Consider the following 18,348-nt stretch of genomic DNA (forward strand, 5'->3'; position numbering starts at 1 on the left):
AGGCATCATCCACCCAGAAGCCCGTGGATTTATCCCACATTTGTCCTCATGTTTATTCAGAAACGCCTCTACCCGAGTCGTGCCAAAGCCAGGGGGCCGTGATTCCGACGGAGCGGTTTCGGCTCCGCGAACCAGTGCGCGAGAGATCTCGCCGAGGTTTGGTCCGTCCCCCGCTCGACGGCGACAGACCAGCGACCGCGGCTGAGCTCCTATTGAGTTAGAGTTGGAGGACGAGCCTTGGATATTACAGGGCCGGCCCACATCTCCTAATCCCAGTCTGACGTAGCAAACGTTACGGTAAGGCGCGAAATCTCGGACACTTTGTTTAAAAAAACAAAAAACAAAAAAAACGGACCTTAATATATTGGTCGTATATTTACCCAACAGCCTAATTGCATACTTTATGAACTAATGCCTGCTACAGTAATAACAATAATAACGCAAAATTAATTACCAGAAACGAACACACGCAATTACCGGCACCGGTTGAACTGACCCAACTCTACCTGTGTCTATTACCAGTCAGACCGTTGTAGAGCAGTTCATCATCTGGCCTATAGCTTCCGCAAAGACACCAATGTATTTTCTATTCTGCCGACCCGAATTGACTTCTGCACCAGTTTTTTTTATTTTGTTTTTAGGATAATACTAAAGCAACACATCGTAGTTTATCATTACTGGGCTGATTCCGTTTTGTAATAATAGTAATAACGTGTGTTGTTATATTGGTTAGATTATTTAACAAATTTAAAAAAAAAGAGAAAAATCTCACCACAAGGTCCGTTGAGCCTGTTTTAGGGCTGTTTTGGAGCTTTTGATCGTATCACGTGTTCTTCCTCAACAGACGTAGCTGTCACGGAATTACAATATATATATAATATGTTAAAAAAAATAAGTTTTAAAAAGTACCTCAGTATATTGGTAGCATTTGGCATCGTAGAGGGCAAGATTAAATCAAAATGTAACAGGAAAGGCAGTAAAATTTTTACCTTTAAGTCCAAAATTTCCCTTTAGCTCAGAAAAGAGTGTAAAAACTACATTACCAATAATCCAGTGGCGAGTCGTGATTGGCTGATAATGGAAGCTCGTCGTTTGACGTAACCAGAAGGCGCGCGCGAAACTACCGTGACTTCCCGTCGAAGGTGTGCTTGTGTTTTCTAACTTTAGCGTAGTTTTTCTCACTGTTTTAAGTTTGTTACACATTTTATTTTCCGGCGTGGGTATTTCCACAGGACTCTGTCGCACTCACAGTAAATAGTTTCCGACAGTGTCACATTTTTGACTGAATACCGCAGTTCGTCGCCTCCTGCTCCCGTTAAGACTCGCCGTAACCGGACACTAAGCTAACGTTGGTTTTGTTTTTTGTTTTTTTGTTTTGTTTAATTCAGCCGCATGTCACCGACCTCTCCACGGTGTAATAATCCACGACGTCGCTGTTGGTGGTGCGAACGGCAGGATGGCAGCGCTGTCGCAGCATCCCGGATACGAGGAGGAGAGGCTGCAGAGGGTCGCAGAGCAGCTGCCCTGCAGGGAGGTCCAGGCTGGGGTGCTGCTGTCGCTGATGGGACAGGTATATTCAACCCGTTTTATTTTTATATTCGGTCTCAACTCCTGTGCCCATGGGAACAGTTTAGAGAATAGAATTTACAGGGTAAATCTGCAGATCTTGAAAAGTCTAAACAAAAACAAAAAAAACATAGACATAAACCAAACAACAAGAAAAACGTTGATATATAATTTACTAAGGTCTTAGATATTTTTATAGACTGCTATAAGTACTAATGTTTCTGTAAGTGTTTTTAACAAAAATGTCAGGAAAATCTCCAGTCCCATTGCCCCAGGCCATCCATCCATCCATCTGATTTATGCTGCTTATCCAGGTCCACGTAATTTTTAATGATTAATTAATGCAACTGATTAGGAATTATTGTGATATGCAGCTGACACAGTGTGACAAGAATGTGATAATAAATATCAGTAATTTCATGCACTTGGTCAATAATTCTTTGGCCATACCATCCCTCCTGGTTTTCGTGAATATCTTTCATACTTTGGTTGGTATGATGGTGAAACAGGTGTTAAGCAACATATCGAAATAATAACAAAGTCTGAAGTTTAACTTGGTGAACCCTTCAGAAACCATTGAGCCTGGTGTTTTAAATCAAAGGAATAAAAGGTAACGCTATGTATCCTGTGTCTCTTTAGGTGTCCAAAAGGTTCAAGTACTACATACTTAATAATTGTCGTTTTAACAGTAATATTAATGACAATAACATTTGTTTTTTTATTGCACTTTGCATACACACAATGGAGCTCAAATTGCTTTAATCAAATTGTATAAAAACATCAGAGCTGCAATGAGGAGTTAATTGATTAGTCAATCAGCAAAAGTTAATTGGCAGCTATTTTGATAATCAATCAATTGTATTAGTCCATTTTCAAGCAAAAATTCCAAACATTCGCTGGTTAAAGCTTCTCAAATGTGATAATTCTCCACTTTTCCTTGTCGTATCTGATTGTAAATGGAATGTTTTGGGGTTTTGGACTGTTGGTTGAATAAAACAAGCAATTTAAATTGTGCTTTGGGAAATTATAATTGGTCATTTTTCATGTTTTTCTGACCTTTTAGAAGAAAAATTAATCATGAAAATAATCTGCAGCTTTATAATTAGTTATAATTAAATTAATTGTTAGTTCCAGCCCTAAAAAAAAAACCCATTAAAAGGTTTAGATAAAGAGGTGGCAAACAAACGTTTTAAGCACAAAAAAAGAGGGTAGAATAATAAAAATGATAATAAAATCAAGTAAAAAATGTGATAATTTATTGAACATGAAAACTATCTATTTATTCTTTCACTGGTACTTAAACATACCTTACTACAGATGAAAAATATACACATAAAATAAAGTATAACAATTTTATACAGCAAAAGATAGTTACGTCTTCAAGTTACACATTAGATCTTTAACTAACATTTCAGTTTACTAAAATTATATTTCTTCGTGTTCAGTATTGTAAGTCAACAGATAAACAGTAATTCGTGTTGCAGCAAACTTATAATCAGTTTCATTTGTCCAGTTTGGATTAGGGTCTTAGTTGACTGCGAAATATTTAATTAATTTTTAATGTTCTTTTCGTGAGAATGAATTGTGTGTCATTAGATCTGTGGTGTCAGAATAATATGAATTAATAAGCTTGGGTTTTGTAAGCACTAGAGCTGCTTCCGCATTCATCTCAAGAGAAACAGTTATAGCCTAATGGAGATTTTTCAATTAAATCAACGAATCATTTTTTTTTTAAGGACATTAAGACACTAGTCGCCAATTATAAGAATGTCTTTAGTCAAACACATTAGCATCACAATTCATTACTGCCAACAACAGCGTGGTTGATGTTAGTTAGGATCACAGCAAAAGGGAGAACTTGTTTTATTTAGATTGTTATTGATCGTAATGAAATATTAAATTTATACTGAGTAAAAAGATGCTGAATTTTGTTCCTACAGCCGCAGCAGTACAGCTACCCTTCAGTCTTCATCTATGGCCATCGGGCTTCAGGGAAGAGCCATGTGATGCACGTTTTGCTGAAGGAACTCGAGGTGAGAGAGAAACATCTGCAGTCAGATTCAGGGACCTCCAAGGGCTCCTTAAATGCCGTTTTTATGTGTGTATGTACACGTTAGGGTGGGTCCGATATCGTTATCAAGGTGAGAAATGATTTCAGTTTCTCCACTGTTATCTCTTGTACTTACACTGCAGTGTAGCAAGGGACAAACCATTAATCAGGCTTGTGTCAGTGTTTAACATGAAAGAGTTTGACTCACTGAATTGTTTAAGCTTATATTAACCTTAAACAGATGCTGGCACTTCAGTCATAAAAGAGCTTTCGTCATCAGACGTCTGAAAGAGTGCTTAGTCATCGAAAATATTACTTTATTACTGAAAGAAAAGGGTTCTTGGCAACACGATTCCTTTTAATGCATTTTATTGTGGCAGTGTATTTTAGAGAAATCTCATTTCTACATGCACACAAAGCTTTCTGTGCTTTGTGGGCTTATGTTTCCCTTCTTGATTTAAAATTTATGAATAGAATACTAGGTGTCGGATTTTAGAAAAAAAAATAACTTTTTGCTATTTTACTGCAAATGTTTTTATATGAATTAAATATAAAGAGCAAGGTTTTCCAGATTCTTAGTGATGCTTCCCATCCTTTGTACCCACACTTGAGTTTTTACCCTCATGGAGATGAGCAAGTCTTTCTTGCCTAACATCACAAATAACTAGCCCTTCTTTTTTATTTTTGTTGTTATATTACTTTTTAAAGATCATATTGATACTGTGTTCCTGCTTTTTGTCCTCATCAGTTTTCATCATCAATTGTCATGTATTATATTCAAAACCATGTGGGGAAGACAGCTTTTTACAATGTGTACAATAAAGTTCCTACCTAAGTAACTAGGGCCGCAACTAACAATTATTTTCATTATTGATTAATCTGCAGATTCTTTTCTAGATTAATCGTTTCATCTGTAAAATGTCAAAAATAATGAATAAAAGCCGCTCAGTTTCCGAGATATCAAAGTGACATCTTCAAAATGCTTGTTTTGCCCAACAAACAGTCCAGGACCCAGAGATATTGAGTTCACTATCATATCAGATATAAAAAAGCAGCAAATCAGTTTAAAAGTGAAAAAAAAAAGTTGGCACACCATCAAAACAAAAAATACCTGTAGAATTTCATATTTTATTAGAATAATAGCAAATAAGCAGCAAATCCTTTCATTTGAGAAGTTTGAGCCAGAAAAATGTTTGGAATTTTTGCTTTAAAAAGACTGAAACCATTAATCGATATAAAAAATAGTTGCAGGTAATGTGTTTTTTGATCCACTGATCAACGAATCCACTAACTGTTGCAGCTGTAAAAACTAACTTAAATTTGGTGCTCAGTTAACATCACATTAGTTGTATTAGGTGACACCAAATCAGAGCATAGGAGAGTTGTAACAAGAACTAATTTTTTAAATAATTAATTAATTAATTTATTATTGCTCAAAGCAAAAGACCGAACCATCACAATATGCAGACGTGTATTATCTCAACAGATGTTAAACTGGTTATTCCTCCTCCTCTCTGCAGCTGCCTCACGCCACAGTCAGCTGTGTCGAATGCGTTTCCGTTGCGTTGCTGTTTGAACAAGTGCTGCTGTCCTTCTTTGGCTGCGAGGCCGCCTCGCTGCTCCCCCGCAGTCCCTCGCTGTCTGACTTTGTACGCATCTACAGACAGCAGTGCTCCCAGTCTCCTGCCAAGCAGACGCGATACATTGTGAGTGCAGTGCACTTTACACTCGAGCAGAAAATCACTCCTCACTTGGCACACCAAAATAGCCTAATCAATGGCACGTCAAATTGTTTATTCTTTGAATGTGTAACTTAAATGTTTGTATGATAATATGATTAGTAGTGATAGCATATGCAAATACGTGCTAAACAAAGCTCCAGATGCATTAGGCTGGAGGAAATAAGTGTGATTTTCAGCCAGCCAGGGGTGGGTTTAATCTAGTTTTTTGGCTCTATCATTATGTACATTTTAAAGTGAGCTTACTGCAGAAGACACAGTAAAATGCAAAACACACATTCACAACTTCTGTTTTATTAAGTATAAATGTAACTCAAACGTACACACACTCTTTTCAGGTAATGGAAAAAGCCGAGCTTCTGAGAGACACGGATGCAAACCTCCTCCCCGCTCTCCTGCGTCTCCAGGAATTGGTGAGGAAGTGCAGCAAAGTCTTTGTGTTATCTATCAAGTGAGCCACTTTATTGTCGTTGCACTGTGTGGATGATGAAGAGGGACTGGAGGAGCTTCTTTTGCAATGAATGACCTTGAGCTGAGTGTGGGGAGCTCTTTCATAGTGCTGTTAGGAAGGAAGGGTGGCAACCACTCACTGCATTTTAATTAAACACAGCAAGAGTAAAAAAAAAAAGCTTAGGTGATCATTTGTGCTGAAAGCTGACTGTTCTCTGGTGGAATGTGGGTGTTAAGATGAATCTGTCTTTTTAATGTCAGTGCTACCACAGAGGATTTGGAAGTGATAATTAGGATTTAAGGTTGGGCTATATTTTTTTTTATAGTGGCATAAAGGAACAAGCAGAGGTTAGAGTATGTGTTCGCTGTTTGTAAGTGTGTTACTAACGTGCACAGATCACAGTGATCTGATCTGAATTAAACTTTTTGACCTTTATATAGTGAGGAAAAGAACTCCCAAACTGGTTTAGCCTGCCAAACTTTGATCTTATATGATTGGGACGGTTTTGCTGCGTCTACACATATGTCACTGTGGACTATGGGAAAAATCTTGATGGGTCATTTATATGCATAACTATCTTGTTAATTATTGTCTGGACTATTAGCTTGGTAATAAATTGAGTAAATTGTATATTGTGATAAAGATAGGCAGAAAACAGTCATAAAAAAGCTCCGGTTTCAGGCTACACCTGTTTGATCATTGCTGCTGTACATGTACTCTATACTATGTATATACTATATATGTATATATGTATATTTTTGGTAAAATCACAAGTCATCACAAGTCCCCAGAGTGCAATGTGGTGCTGCCAAATTTCTTGTTCTGTACAAAAAACTGTCCGCAACAATATTCTATTTAAATTGATATAAAACAGAGATAAACACCAAATCCTCACACTTGAAGAGCTGAAATCAATGTTTGGCATTTTTGCTTGACATAAATGATAAATCAGCTATCAAATTGTTGCAGGTTCGTTTTCTGTCGGTCGACTTATCAGTTGAGCACTAAATATAATACGCAAAACATCACACGGAAATAAATGAATAAAACACATAAATTCCAGGAGTTAGCAGTGCCTGTAACCATGGAAAGACTCATCGACCTGTAAACGGTAGAAGTGAGTATACTTGTTGTACAGAACCACTATCGTATGGCATATGTGTAACTACGTACATCTGTTCTTCAGGTTGAGGACAACATTACCGTCATCCTGCTCAGTGAAATCGCCTGGGACAAATTCAGACCAAACACGGGCTGTTTCGAGCCACTTCTGCTCCATTTCCCCGACTACAGTAAAGGTATTACCGTCCTCACACGCGCTACATCAGCCGGCGTCGCGAATAACTCTCACCGCACTGGATAGTGATGACACTCACTTGGCAGATGCAGTGTGAGATGTGAGATTTGTACCTGTGATTATGTTCTAACACTTTAGGCAGCGAATGTGGAGGAATATTGCATTATCAAACAGCACTGTATAAATTCAGCACTTGGCGGGAGTGAATCATCGAACTTGATATGTGAGAATCTCTAGCTGGTTTTGGAGAGATGTAACTTTGTACAATATCTCTGTATAATAATCTATGTGTGCATCCATTATTCATAGGTGAGCTGCAGCAGATCTTGTCCCAGGACAGACATCCTTCATATTCAGCTGAGTTTTACTCGTCCTACATCAACATCCTGCTGGGAGTCTTTTACTCGGTCTGTCGGGACCTCAGAGAGCTACGCCACCTGGTCAGACACACGGATACACACACACACACATTCATAAGTCAGTGAAGATTTTTCACCTTTTGATTTTCTCTCAGCCTTGCATCATTGATTTCTCTCTCTGTTTTTTTTTTTTTTTTTTTTTTTTTTTCCTTTTGGACTAGGCTGCCCTCAACTTTTCAAAGTTCTGTGAGCCTTTGGCAGAAGGAAAAGGTAATACATAAAGGGGTGCATTCATTCATCTGACAGCTGAGCAGTATTTAGAAATATCTTATGTTACCTTCTTATTTGTTTTAAGAGGGATCTTTCTTTCTATATTCTTAAAGCTGCATTTAATTGATATTTTTAATTTAAAAAAAATTTTTTTTTGCCTACTTGAGGGAAGAAGAACAAGCTGTAAAGACAATGTAGGAGCTCAGTCTGTTACTGTAAGATACTAAGGTGTCTAAGCCAGAAGTGACCTGACTGACACGCTTAACTTTAGTTTGATGTTATTATACACTGCCATTTGCTGTGTGTTGCGTTCAGTAAAGAATCTGCAGACTGTTCTTTGGTTGCAGCGTAACAGTCCCTTTTTATGAATTCCATCGTGCATAAATGTGAATAAAGACCTTTTTTCCAGTTTCTATCGATAAACCAAACACACTACTTACAGCACGGCAAACAAACCTTTAGTGCCACAGCGTCAAGAACCCTTTACCCTTCCAGGGTAAAAACACCTGACGACAACAGTGACTTCCCTACCTATATACGTGAGCCCTAGCACAGCAACACCAAATGTACAGACAATAAATAACAATTAAATATTGGCTCATATTTGGCTCCTACACAGAACATTGACAGATTATTACCCGATTAAGTTGTTAAGATGAACTTGTTAGAAAACATTTACCTGTTTACACCATTATCACTCAGTTGTAGATATGTTTGTGTCCACCTGAGAAATGCAAAGCCAGGCTTATGGTCGACGCAGATACGTACTGTATAGGTTTTGATTTATGTAAATTTGTAAATGTTAACTTACAATTTGTAAAATTGTAAATGAACTAAAACAAAACCAAAAAAAAGCTGACCATTATAAAGTTCGAAAAGATAGATGTTACAGCAGGACTGCATAAGATTGTACAGGTGTACCTAATAAGGTGGCCACTGTGTGTACATTCACCACAGGAACTTTGTTTGCATTCTTTCAGTCACTTTGTGATACGAGGTCGATCACAGTTGTTGTGTTATCTCAAAAGTCGTACATGCAGCATAACCCCTAAGCACATGAAGCTTGAGTCCAAAAACCACTGTTCTTAAGCTCTAATTTGGTCCACTCTTGGTCTGGTGTGGCTCTTTAGCCGCTAGACACCCGGCTTTCTTCACCAGCTAGCTGCTAGATTTATCAGTGTTCCGTTTGGTGCTGGGCAGGTACTGTGTACAGTTTGAAAATAGGTGGCTGCTGTGGCTGGAAATGAGGTTTATGAGACCAGAGTTTGCAGGCCATAAACAAACAAATGAGGCTAAAAGAGGCAAAAAAGCTCCATAGAAATCACTGTGGAGTCGATTGATTATTCTCTGTGGGTTCTTCACTTCCACACTGCACAGTCATTTGATCTGTTGTTGATATAAAAATATTGATTTTATAATTTTCCAGTTGTTTTTCCTGTGCCTTTATGATTACGTCCCTTCTGTTGATAATGTAAGTGAACTTTGTCTCATCACATGCTATCACGGTGGCTTTTTCAATAACGCGGCTTTATTTTATGTGTTTAGTGAAAGAGACTGACACACACAAGCTGTGGAGAAACATAGAGCCTCATTTGAAAAAAGCCATGCAGACAGTTTATCTTCGAGAAGTGTCCAGGTTTGTCAAATCAGACTATGTCAATCTTGGTCTAATGTCTTATTCTTGTAATTTGCCTTTCATGCTGTCCTCTAGGCCAAAAACATGTCATTGTTGTTCCTGTGGCTCCTTATCATCATTGTGCGTTTTTTCTCTCGTCTCTCTGTTCAGTCTTCAGTGGGAGCAGATGCAGCAAATGGAAGAGAAGGAATCGGGTGCCTTGAGAGGTACCAACACACACTGAGCGCTGTTTCACTTGATGACGTAATATGACTGCAGAGCAGATGTTAAACTGTAAGACAAGTGATAGGGCGCAGTGACACTGTGGATTCATGCTGAAATTGTGATATTTTTTCCCGTGCAGTTGATAACTTGTAATAGCGAATCAATCCATCGCCCCAAAAATAATACATTAACATCTAATATTGGGTTGCAATGAACATGATGAATTAATTTTGTACAGCATATCTGACTGATTGCACTTATTGCCCTCCTTGCAAAGGTTTATCTGCTCACACTCATGTTGAACTGCCTTATTACTCCAAGTTCCTTTTGATTGCTGCCTACTTGGCATCCTACAACCCTGCCCGCACAGACAAACGCTTTTTCCTCAAGGTAGGCAATTTATATTTTTATATATTTTGTTATATATATTTGGTGAAAAGCTCCCCACGGACTCTTAGTCCGCCAGGGGGCCTCTGTAATTTTGTCTTTAAAGATTTTACACCAGAGAATCTTCTGTTGAAATTATGCCTCTGTGGGTTTTTTGTGGGGTTTTTCGTTTTCCAAATTTGAGGGTCTGAGGATAGAAAATGTCGTATATTGTACAGATTGAAGAACCCTTTTCGGCAAATCTGTAATTATATGCTATATGAATAAAAATTGACTTGATTCATATGAATTAAAGTGTTCGATGGCTGTCTGTTTCCTCCCAACAGCACCACGGTAAAATAAGAAAAACAAACTTCTTGAAGAAAAACGAAAAGGTGATCATCTTTACATACTACTGCCTTTGTTCTTTGTTCATTTCACATCACAAGTCTCACATATAATTTAATATAATGTCAATATCTTCCAGACTAGCAACCACCTTCTGGGGCCCAAGCCTTTCCCTCTGGACCGCCTGCTCGCCATTTTCTACAGCGTGGTGGACAGCAGAGTCGCCCCCAGTGCCAGCATATTCTCCCAGGTAAGAGTCCAATGGGCAGCTGCAGTCACATTTAGTCACTTCACATTTGAATTTTTGCATGACTTGCACCATATTTCACTGAGCATTCAGCACATGTTGCACAGATTCAGTTGAGATTAACCCAGGACAGGGCGTTTATCTGTTGATGGTGGGGGTGGACTGTAACAGTTGTGGGCATATAGCATCCTGTGAGCCAAATTCAGCTCTTCAGCAGAGGTATTTGGCCCCTGACAAGTTTTTAACAGGGTTTTTCTTAAATCTGCTCTAGATAACAACATTAATCCAGGGATAATTTAAATTACAATGAATTTGAGCTTGTAACATCTAATACTCATGGCGCTGATATACTTACCAGATGAATAACACAGATAGATAATATAATATACTTTATTTAAATATTTAAAATGACAAACAGTTTTAATTCCTCAGCTTTAGCTTGTTTGTGTCTCACAAACACGAATAGTGGCAGTTTAACAGAATTGTTGTACTGGACATTTTTTTAAGTTGACGACAACAACAGCTGCAATTTCATTCAAACATCAGCTCCATCTCTGTTCTCGTGGTTCAACATATATTCATGCATACAATAGTTTTTTACCAAACAATTATTAACATTAGCATTTGTAATATTAGTTCTCACTTACTAATCAGAAAAATGACGTCGACCCTCAAAAAGTTATAAATGCATTTTATATTTTATTTATAAATAAATTGAACGAAATAAACAAACATATTCAGAACAGATATATATCTATATATATATATATATATTCCATTGCTGACCCCTGCAGCATAGTGTTCTTGTAAAATATAGGACACATTAACATATACTTAGAGTATGTGTCCCCGGAACACTTAAATGGTCCACTGTTGCCATTATACTGAATTAAACTAAGCTCTGTAGTGGTTGAATTTCACCCTTCATTTAGTCCTGTAGTGGCTGTAATCTTTCTCCATGATTGTGACTCCCACTATTAGCTACAGGAAGCCTCATGCTTCTGCAAAATTTCCAACAGAATATAGAAAATCATTTCATTTCATGCTTTTACTCCATTTACCAGATAAGCAAATGTAAGAGAATATGCACTATATAATAAGAGGATTTTAAATGATAATTTTTCCCATTTCTAGGTGCACATGTACTATTTTATGTTCAATCAAGCCTCATGATCACAGTGTCTCAGATGAGAGAGTTTTCTAGCCATATGGTCATGAGTTTTGGGATCCGTGGCCAAATGCCGATCTATTTATGGCCCTGAGCATGAAATGGTTTTAGAAAATTAGGCTTAACCCGTATCTGTGCAACTGGCTGTCATCATTTACTGCCTCTGCATCAAAGTGTGGGAAAGCTGTGTTTAAAGAAGTGGAACAGAGAGTCATTTTTGGTTTTTCTCTATTCTCCGTTTAGATCTCCTCTCTGGTGACCTTACAGCTGTTGACTCAGGTCAGCCATGATGACCAGCTCGATGCCCCAAAGTACAAATGTGCTGTTTCTATGGACTTCATCTGTGCCATATCCAGGTGTGTGTTCATGTTTGTTAATACGCATGATTGAGACCGACTGAATTTTTCAAGGGAACTGACCTTTTAGATTTTTTTTTTTCCACTGAGAATGTGCCTGGTGTGATTTATCTTCCAGGACGGTGAACTTTGATATTGTCAAGTATCTGTATGACTTCCTGTGAGCGTGAAGGGAGTAAAGGAGAGATGACGCATTGTGACAGTAAGACAAAAGGGGGATTTCTCTGTATACTAACACACTTCAGGAGAAGCATTTGGCAGAAATATGTGGAGAAAAACTAATCCAATAATGCCGCTGCCCCCTTGTGGCTGAGAAATTAGCTTTTCCTGTAGAGTCTCTGTGCCTCATACCATGTTAAATATTTGCATTTGTAAAAAAAATAAATGCCATATTGGCAAGTTGACTTTATCTTGGTTTAGTTTTGTTAAAAAAACTTCATGTTTATAGGAAATATCCTACAAGAGTCTTACTGTCGTAAAGAGTTATTTTATTATAATACAAAAAGCATCCAGTATATACTGTATAGCAGTGGGATTAATGCAAATATTCACAGTTCATGATGCTTCGAAGAAATGCAAAAAAGATTATGGTGTAGCTGTATTATTTTTGCCTGACATAGAGTGACCCTGGCACCATGCAGGTGATTCATTGTCCTTGCTCAAAGGAGTTTTTTTTTTTTTTTTTCTTTCTCTGTGATGTGCTTTTACCCCATTGTATGAAGGCACTGAAATCAAATGATACTGTAACTATAATGGAAGAAATTCACTTTAAAAAAAAGTCTGGTCCTTAATTTGGGCTCCAGTTCACTCATCGTCCTCATTTAACCTTTAAACAGTAAACCAGACCAGTGGTTCCCAACCTTTTGGGCTTGTGAATGCTTAAAACATACCACTGTCAATCGTGACCCACTGTAACCAGTCTTCGTCTTCTTTCTCTTCCATTTCTATTCTTTCTTTCAAATTTCTCAATTTTTTCCTATTTCTTTCATTTACTCATTTTTAAAAGGCATGAAATGCCTAAAATTGTCTAGTAATTTTTCCCCCCTGCTTTCAATCCCATTAATCTTGTGATTCCTCAGATTTAACTTGCGACCCTGAGGTTGAGAACCACTGAACTGGAAAAATCTTTAAAGCAACGTCTCATCCTAAATAGAGACGATGATATTCACCCTTAAAATTTTCATTTGATTTGCTGTTGATCAATCCAGTCCAGCATAATTTGAGCTTCTGCACAGGGTGTATGTGAAAATAAAGAACGGCCTTTCGGTGATGGCAGTTTTTGTAGGAAGCCGTCTCTTTGTCAGTGGTCGGGACCCCTAAGAGGGTCTCAAGATGAATATTAGAGGTCACAAAATTATTAAGAAGTTGGGAAAGAAGAACCAAAACTTTTCTCTGCTCTGTAAAATTCTATTTATTTTGCAAAACATTTATCTTTGCTTTTTGTCTTATAAGACACCAGATAGCTTAACTTCCTCATGCCTCTAAAAATTATTCAAATTAAACTACCTGAGAAGGTGAAAATCACTGTCCTTTAGGTGATCACAGCTCATAGAAGTATGTAACATTTGATAATGAGTCTTGAGTTGACTTCTTATCATTTTAAGCGGTCAGAAGCCTGGTTGGGAACCACTGCTCTATGTCTTAAGTTAACAATTCCCTCTAACTTGGACATGTCCTACATTAGTTCCTCCTGCTGCTGCTGCTGCTGCTGTTGTTGTTCCTGTGAATCCTAGAGGTATTCAGATTTGAAATGTATGTCTTTACATTTGCCGAGGGATGGTAAGGTGCATCAGGCTGGACTATAGCTTATTGTATGTTTTGTAGAAACTCAAATACCTGCAAAACTGATCCAGTACATTTAACAGAAACATTACACAGATGATTTTAAGGGTTCATTTTTATTGTACAAATAAGCAAAAGCTGGAAAAAAAAAAACCCACATTCTGCAGCCTTCCAACTTAAGGCACCAGTACAGCGTAGCCAACAAACATAACAATTTCTATATCTGTATTTACGCTGAATAGGAAGCCAAAGAAACACCCACGCACCGATGTTACAAAACCACAAGCCAGTAGTTTGCCTTTTGCTTCCTCTTCAATTATTTCAAACATTAAAAAAAGGTTAAAACATAAAAAGGTAAACATTTGAGAATTGTATTTGGACGTTAGTAAATCTCTCCAGAAACTTTCACCTGTTCCTATATTACAGCCATTGACTTAATCAGATTAGTCTGGATGTGAAGCACACTACAGAGTCATAGCTTCCTTCTGTAAACCCCACAGGTAAGAACAGGTAAATAGAGATTTGAGTAATCTGATGCAGAGGGACTCAGACCCCGGGAAAGGAGGGGGAAAAAAAGGTTTGGAAAGCATAGTTGAATGCATGTTATTGCCACTCTGCTAGCTCCCTCTTTTATCCCTCGGGGTATCTGAGGGTAAGTGGGCCGTCTGAGAGATCATCCCTCATGCCAGCGTGGCCTTGGAAAAGCTCAGCATCATTAAACAAGGACAACGACTGGTCTGCAAAGGTTGACTGAGTCATCCAGATGCTTTTAAAGTGCATGTGTGCTACTCTTATAGAGATTAAAAATAAGAAATGTCAGTGTTATGATTACACGGGCATCATATTAAACTGGCTGAGGTACTGGGACTGGACAGATTCTAAACGCTGTGCCTCCTGTTGTGGATCATGGCCACAATGTGGGTGAGGTCCAGACTTTTCATCATCACCTCCATGAAATCATCGTCGCTGCGAGCACCGGCCACAAACTCCTCCAAGGAAAGCTCGCCTGTTGGAGGAGACAAAGATTGTATTTACACTTATAAAAGAATTAAATTTACAGCTGCATTTATTCATTTAACACGTTCTCCCCCTCCTCATCTAACAATGAGGGTGCAGGATGTGTAAGCAACGGTGAACAATTGTCCATAATTACGTTTTATTGTAAAGCAACCTCTAGTGGCGGTACAAATTCAGATGAGAGCAAAAGAAGAAGCCTGGTGACGTCATTGTAGAGCCACAAAATCTGCATACAGATGAGGTCGGGTCGGATGGATGGGTTGACAAAACCTGGGTCTCTAACCGTTTGTTTCCGCCATGTGAACCATGTCTTCATCATGATCACGAAGGTCCTCTAACCCTAACAAAGGTCTTTCAACCCAGACCCCAAACCTAACCAAGTCATTTTTGTGTCCGAGACGAGCTGAACCTTTAGTATAGCATTGTCACATCATTCATTTAGGTTGGAGGACTTGTTTGATTTTGGACACAGCAACAGTGACAAGTTAGGTAGTGAGATTTATCAGACTTCAGGGCAGCTCCCTCTGAAGCCAGAACTGCTTTTCACAACTTTTTCACATATGTAGTAGTACCCCCCCAAGAACTGTAAAAAGACTTTGATGTGTAAAATCGGTGGAGTTCCCTGTTAAGTGTTTTGCATCTTTTGTAAAAGGTTTATGGATTTTTTTTATTGTGTTAAGTAGCCACCTACAGTTTATATTCTGTCTGTTGTGTTTCTTGGCTCAGAGGCAGCACGGGGGCAGATACTGTAAATATCTAAACACCGTCTACCCACGATCGATTTCTTCCTAAATCTCTGTCTCCATACAGTGCCAGAACACACTCACCATCGCCGTTTATATCAATCCTGTCAAACACACGGTTGGTGAACTCCTCAGCGCTTGTTTCCTGACTTTCATTCCCATTGATTGCACGAATGGCCTAAAGGGAAAGGGATCAAATCAGTATGCCACGTTCAGGCCAAGACTTGCAAGGGAATGCAGTGTGGAAGCTGCACAATATGCTGTACCTTTATGATGTTGAGGAGCTCGTGTCTGTCAATGCAGCCGTTTCCATCCACGTCGTAAAGTTTGAAATACCAGCGCAGCTTGTGCTCCATCTTTCCTCGCATCACCAGGCTCAGAGCTGCCACATACTCCATGAAGTCTATGTAGCCGTCCTGCGGAGACAAGCAGGGAGATGAGATTTGTACGCTCTTGTTCCTTGTCAGAACAGTATCAACCATGAATAAATTGTTATTCACGACCATCTATTTATTATTAAGACCATTTTCAGGCTTTGAAAGTGATAAATCAGTCAACCAAAGCTCCGTCCTTCAGTTGAAAGAGATCCTCCTCATCGCAACTCCACAAGCTATCTGTGTGAAATGAAGCATGCCAGGGCAGAGGATTATCTCTAGGGTCTGGCTGTGTCTGAACACGGGCAACGATCTTAGCCTCAAAGCATTGTCTCATAGATAATCTCACAGTTTAAATCATGCATACAGATTACCATGGCCTTTTGTGAGCTGAGCAGGAGACTAAATATAGACACGCAGCTTCTCAGAGGGACACCCTGCGATGACCCTGTCACGCGCTCAGGGAGGCTCTTAGTAAACCTAAGTGATCCGAGGGCCAAAACGGGATGCAAGCCCATCCTGGGAAGTCACCGCACTGCTAGAGCGCTTGTGTGTGTACATATACACTTCAGTGAACGTCTGTCCCTGAACGATACAGATGCTCTTCAATTTGGGCATCATGTCAAAGAGATATATAGATATTTTCTGCTCTTGTCTCAATTTTAAATGTAGCCTTAAACACTCCAAAAATCATGCAGCAGGCCATCTTATTCTGGTGTTGTAATCCATTTTAGTGCTGAAACCATGCGTCAATTAATCAATTACTAGATGACGGAAAATAAAGAGCTAAATTTTGATCAGCAATTAATCGTTTCAGCCACTTTTCTGGCAAAAAGACCCAAAATGTGCAGCACCTCAAATGTGATGATTCGAGACACTTTCTAGTACTTTAAGTAACGTCATTAGTAGGTAAAGAGCTGAAGTACTAGGTAAGCATCTGAAATTAGTTATGGGACGCTTTAGTTTTAGAGGGTGATGTAAACAATTTGAAGATGACAATACTTCTAAGAAAAAAAACCGCCAAGTAACAAAATCCCACATTCATTTTCTTACCTTTAAACATGACATACTTCAACTAAGGAAGAAATATGTGTTCTTCTCAAATGGATCGACCTAGTGTACAAGTGTCCCTCTCTCTTTAAAAGTCGAGACACAGACATGACACAAACTAGCAATCCCAAAAGAACCAGCACACCCTGACACCTTTTTTAAAAAAAAAAAAAAAATCACTCCCCACAGTCAAAGTGTAGGCCCTTTTGAATTTAACTTTGTAGTTAAAAAAAAGCATCATCTCACCTTGTTCATGTCGAACGTGCGGAACATCTGCTCTATGTAGGCGTTGGCCTCTGGATCCAGGCCTCGCAGCCCGAAGAACTGCTTGAACTCATGCAGGGTGAGCTGACCTGAGGGGCACTCGGTCATGAACTTCTTGTACCAGAGGTGCATCTCCACCGCCTGCAGGTCGTCCACAGTGCTTCCTGTTGAGTTACCCATCCCTGCAGACAAGTTATCTGGAACCCTTGGCGGCTGGCGCACAAACCTCTCACCCCAGCTGGTCTACCGTGAAGCGGAGGTGATCCCTCTTCACGGTCACACAACGTTGGGACTTAGGGTGAGAGCAGCCGCCGGCGCGGGCCTTTTGTAGATGACTGCGTTCGGGGGTTGTGGTGATCCACGCCCCTCTGTGTCCTCCTTGGGCCTAGTCACCGGCTGTAATCCAGGCAAACATGCAGATGATCGTCTTAATCATCCCAGTTAAGGGCAGGTTGACACTTCCACCTCTGTCCATGTTTATCCTGAGATGTGCTGACAAGCACAATACAGCTTTCATCCGTCACCTGGAGACACGGGATATCCAGCACAGTCATGTATCTGAACCGATGGGATACACCTCGCTCAGCAAGTGCACTGAAATATGAGTGGTGCAGCTTTAATGCTGTTAGCGAAGACTAAGCACAGTACAAAACGCACAAACCTAAGTCTGTGACTCCCTCCACTACACGCTTAAAGGACAGGTTCACAGCTTTTCAAATCTGCCGTAACACAATAGTCAGTGTCCATGTGTACGTTGAAACTGGTTTTGCTTGATCTAATCATTCCTCCTGCTCATACAGGCCATAAAAAAAAAAAAAAATCCCCTCCTAATGCACTTTCGAAGTAAGTCATGGGGGACAACATCCACAGTCCTCATTCAAACGTTTATCTGAAGCTAATATAAGGCTTAAGCCAGACATATTAGACGAGCCAAGTGCGCGTCTTTGTAAGGCTGCGGCCTTTTTAGTACAAAGTTCTCTCTTTTTGGTTAGTGACTCTCTGCTGCAGCTCAACACTGTCCATGGAAACACAAAGAGAGACTTTGTAAGATAAAACCCTCA

The 18,348-nt window shown here is 39.3% G+C and overlaps 2 protein-coding genes across 2 annotated transcripts; one reads left to right on the forward strand and one right to left on the reverse strand.

Annotated features, from left to right (window-relative positions):
* Positions 1 to 1,063: 1,063 nt before the first annotated feature.
* Positions 1,064 to 12,466, forward strand: orc5 (origin recognition complex, subunit 5). The gene is made up of 15 exons (XM_040147655.1): positions 1,064 to 1,142; positions 1,389 to 1,570; positions 3,507 to 3,599; positions 5,137 to 5,322; positions 5,694 to 5,768; positions 6,993 to 7,104; positions 7,413 to 7,543; positions 7,684 to 7,732; positions 9,278 to 9,368; positions 9,519 to 9,574; positions 9,850 to 9,962; positions 10,286 to 10,333; positions 10,426 to 10,536; positions 11,945 to 12,057; positions 12,176 to 12,466. The coding sequence occupies exons 2-15, from the start codon at positions 1,457 to 1,459 to the stop codon at positions 12,219 to 12,221; spliced, it is 1,338 nt and encodes a 445-aa protein (XP_040003589.1). The 5' UTR covers positions 1,064 to 1,142; positions 1,389 to 1,456; the 3' UTR covers positions 12,222 to 12,466.
* Positions 12,467 to 14,717: 2,251 nt separating this feature from the next.
* On the reverse strand, positions 14,718 to 17,467 carry guca1a (guanylate cyclase activator 1A). The gene is made up of 4 exons (XM_040149128.1): positions 17,270 to 17,467; positions 15,866 to 16,015; positions 15,684 to 15,777; positions 14,718 to 14,845 (listed from the first exon to the last, which is right to left on the reverse strand). The coding sequence occupies exons 1-4, from the start codon at positions 17,465 to 17,467 to the stop codon at positions 14,718 to 14,720; spliced, it is 570 nt and encodes a 189-aa protein (XP_040005062.1).
* Positions 17,468 to 18,348: the final 881 nt, after the last annotated feature.

This window comes from Xiphias gladius, chromosome 2 (genome assembly GCF_016859285.1).
Source record: "Xiphias gladius isolate SHS-SW01 ecotype Sanya breed wild chromosome 2, ASM1685928v1, whole genome shotgun sequence".
In the NCBI taxonomy this organism is placed as follows: Eukaryota; Metazoa; Chordata; class Actinopteri; order Istiophoriformes; family Xiphiidae; genus Xiphias; species Xiphias gladius.

Excerpts from the sequence above, each read along its gene's own strand:
- guca1a (XM_040149128.1), bottom strand. The coding sequence starts at position 17,467 with ATGGGTAACTCAACAGGAAGCACTGTGGACGACCTGCAGGCGGTGGAG. Across the intron at positions 16,016-17,269 it reads GCACGTTCGACATGAACAAG|GACGGCTACATAGACTTCAT; the intron begins GTGAGATGATGC and ends TTGTCTCCGCAG. Across the intron at positions 15,778-15,865 it reads AGCTCCTCAACATCATAAAG|GCCATTCGTGCAATCAATGG; the intron begins GTACAGCATATT and ends CTTTCCCTTTAG.
- orc5 (XM_040147655.1), top strand. The coding sequence starts at position 1,457 with ATGGCAGCGCTGTCGCAGCATCCCGGATACGAGGAGGAGAGGCTGCAG. Across the intron at positions 3,600-5,136 it reads TTTTGCTGAAGGAACTCGAG|CTGCCTCACGCCACAGTCAG; the intron begins GTGAGAGAGAAA and ends TCCTCTCTGCAG. Across the intron at positions 7,544-7,683 it reads TCAGAGAGCTACGCCACCTG|GCTGCCCTCAACTTTTCAAA; the intron begins GTCAGACACACG and ends CTTTTGGACTAG.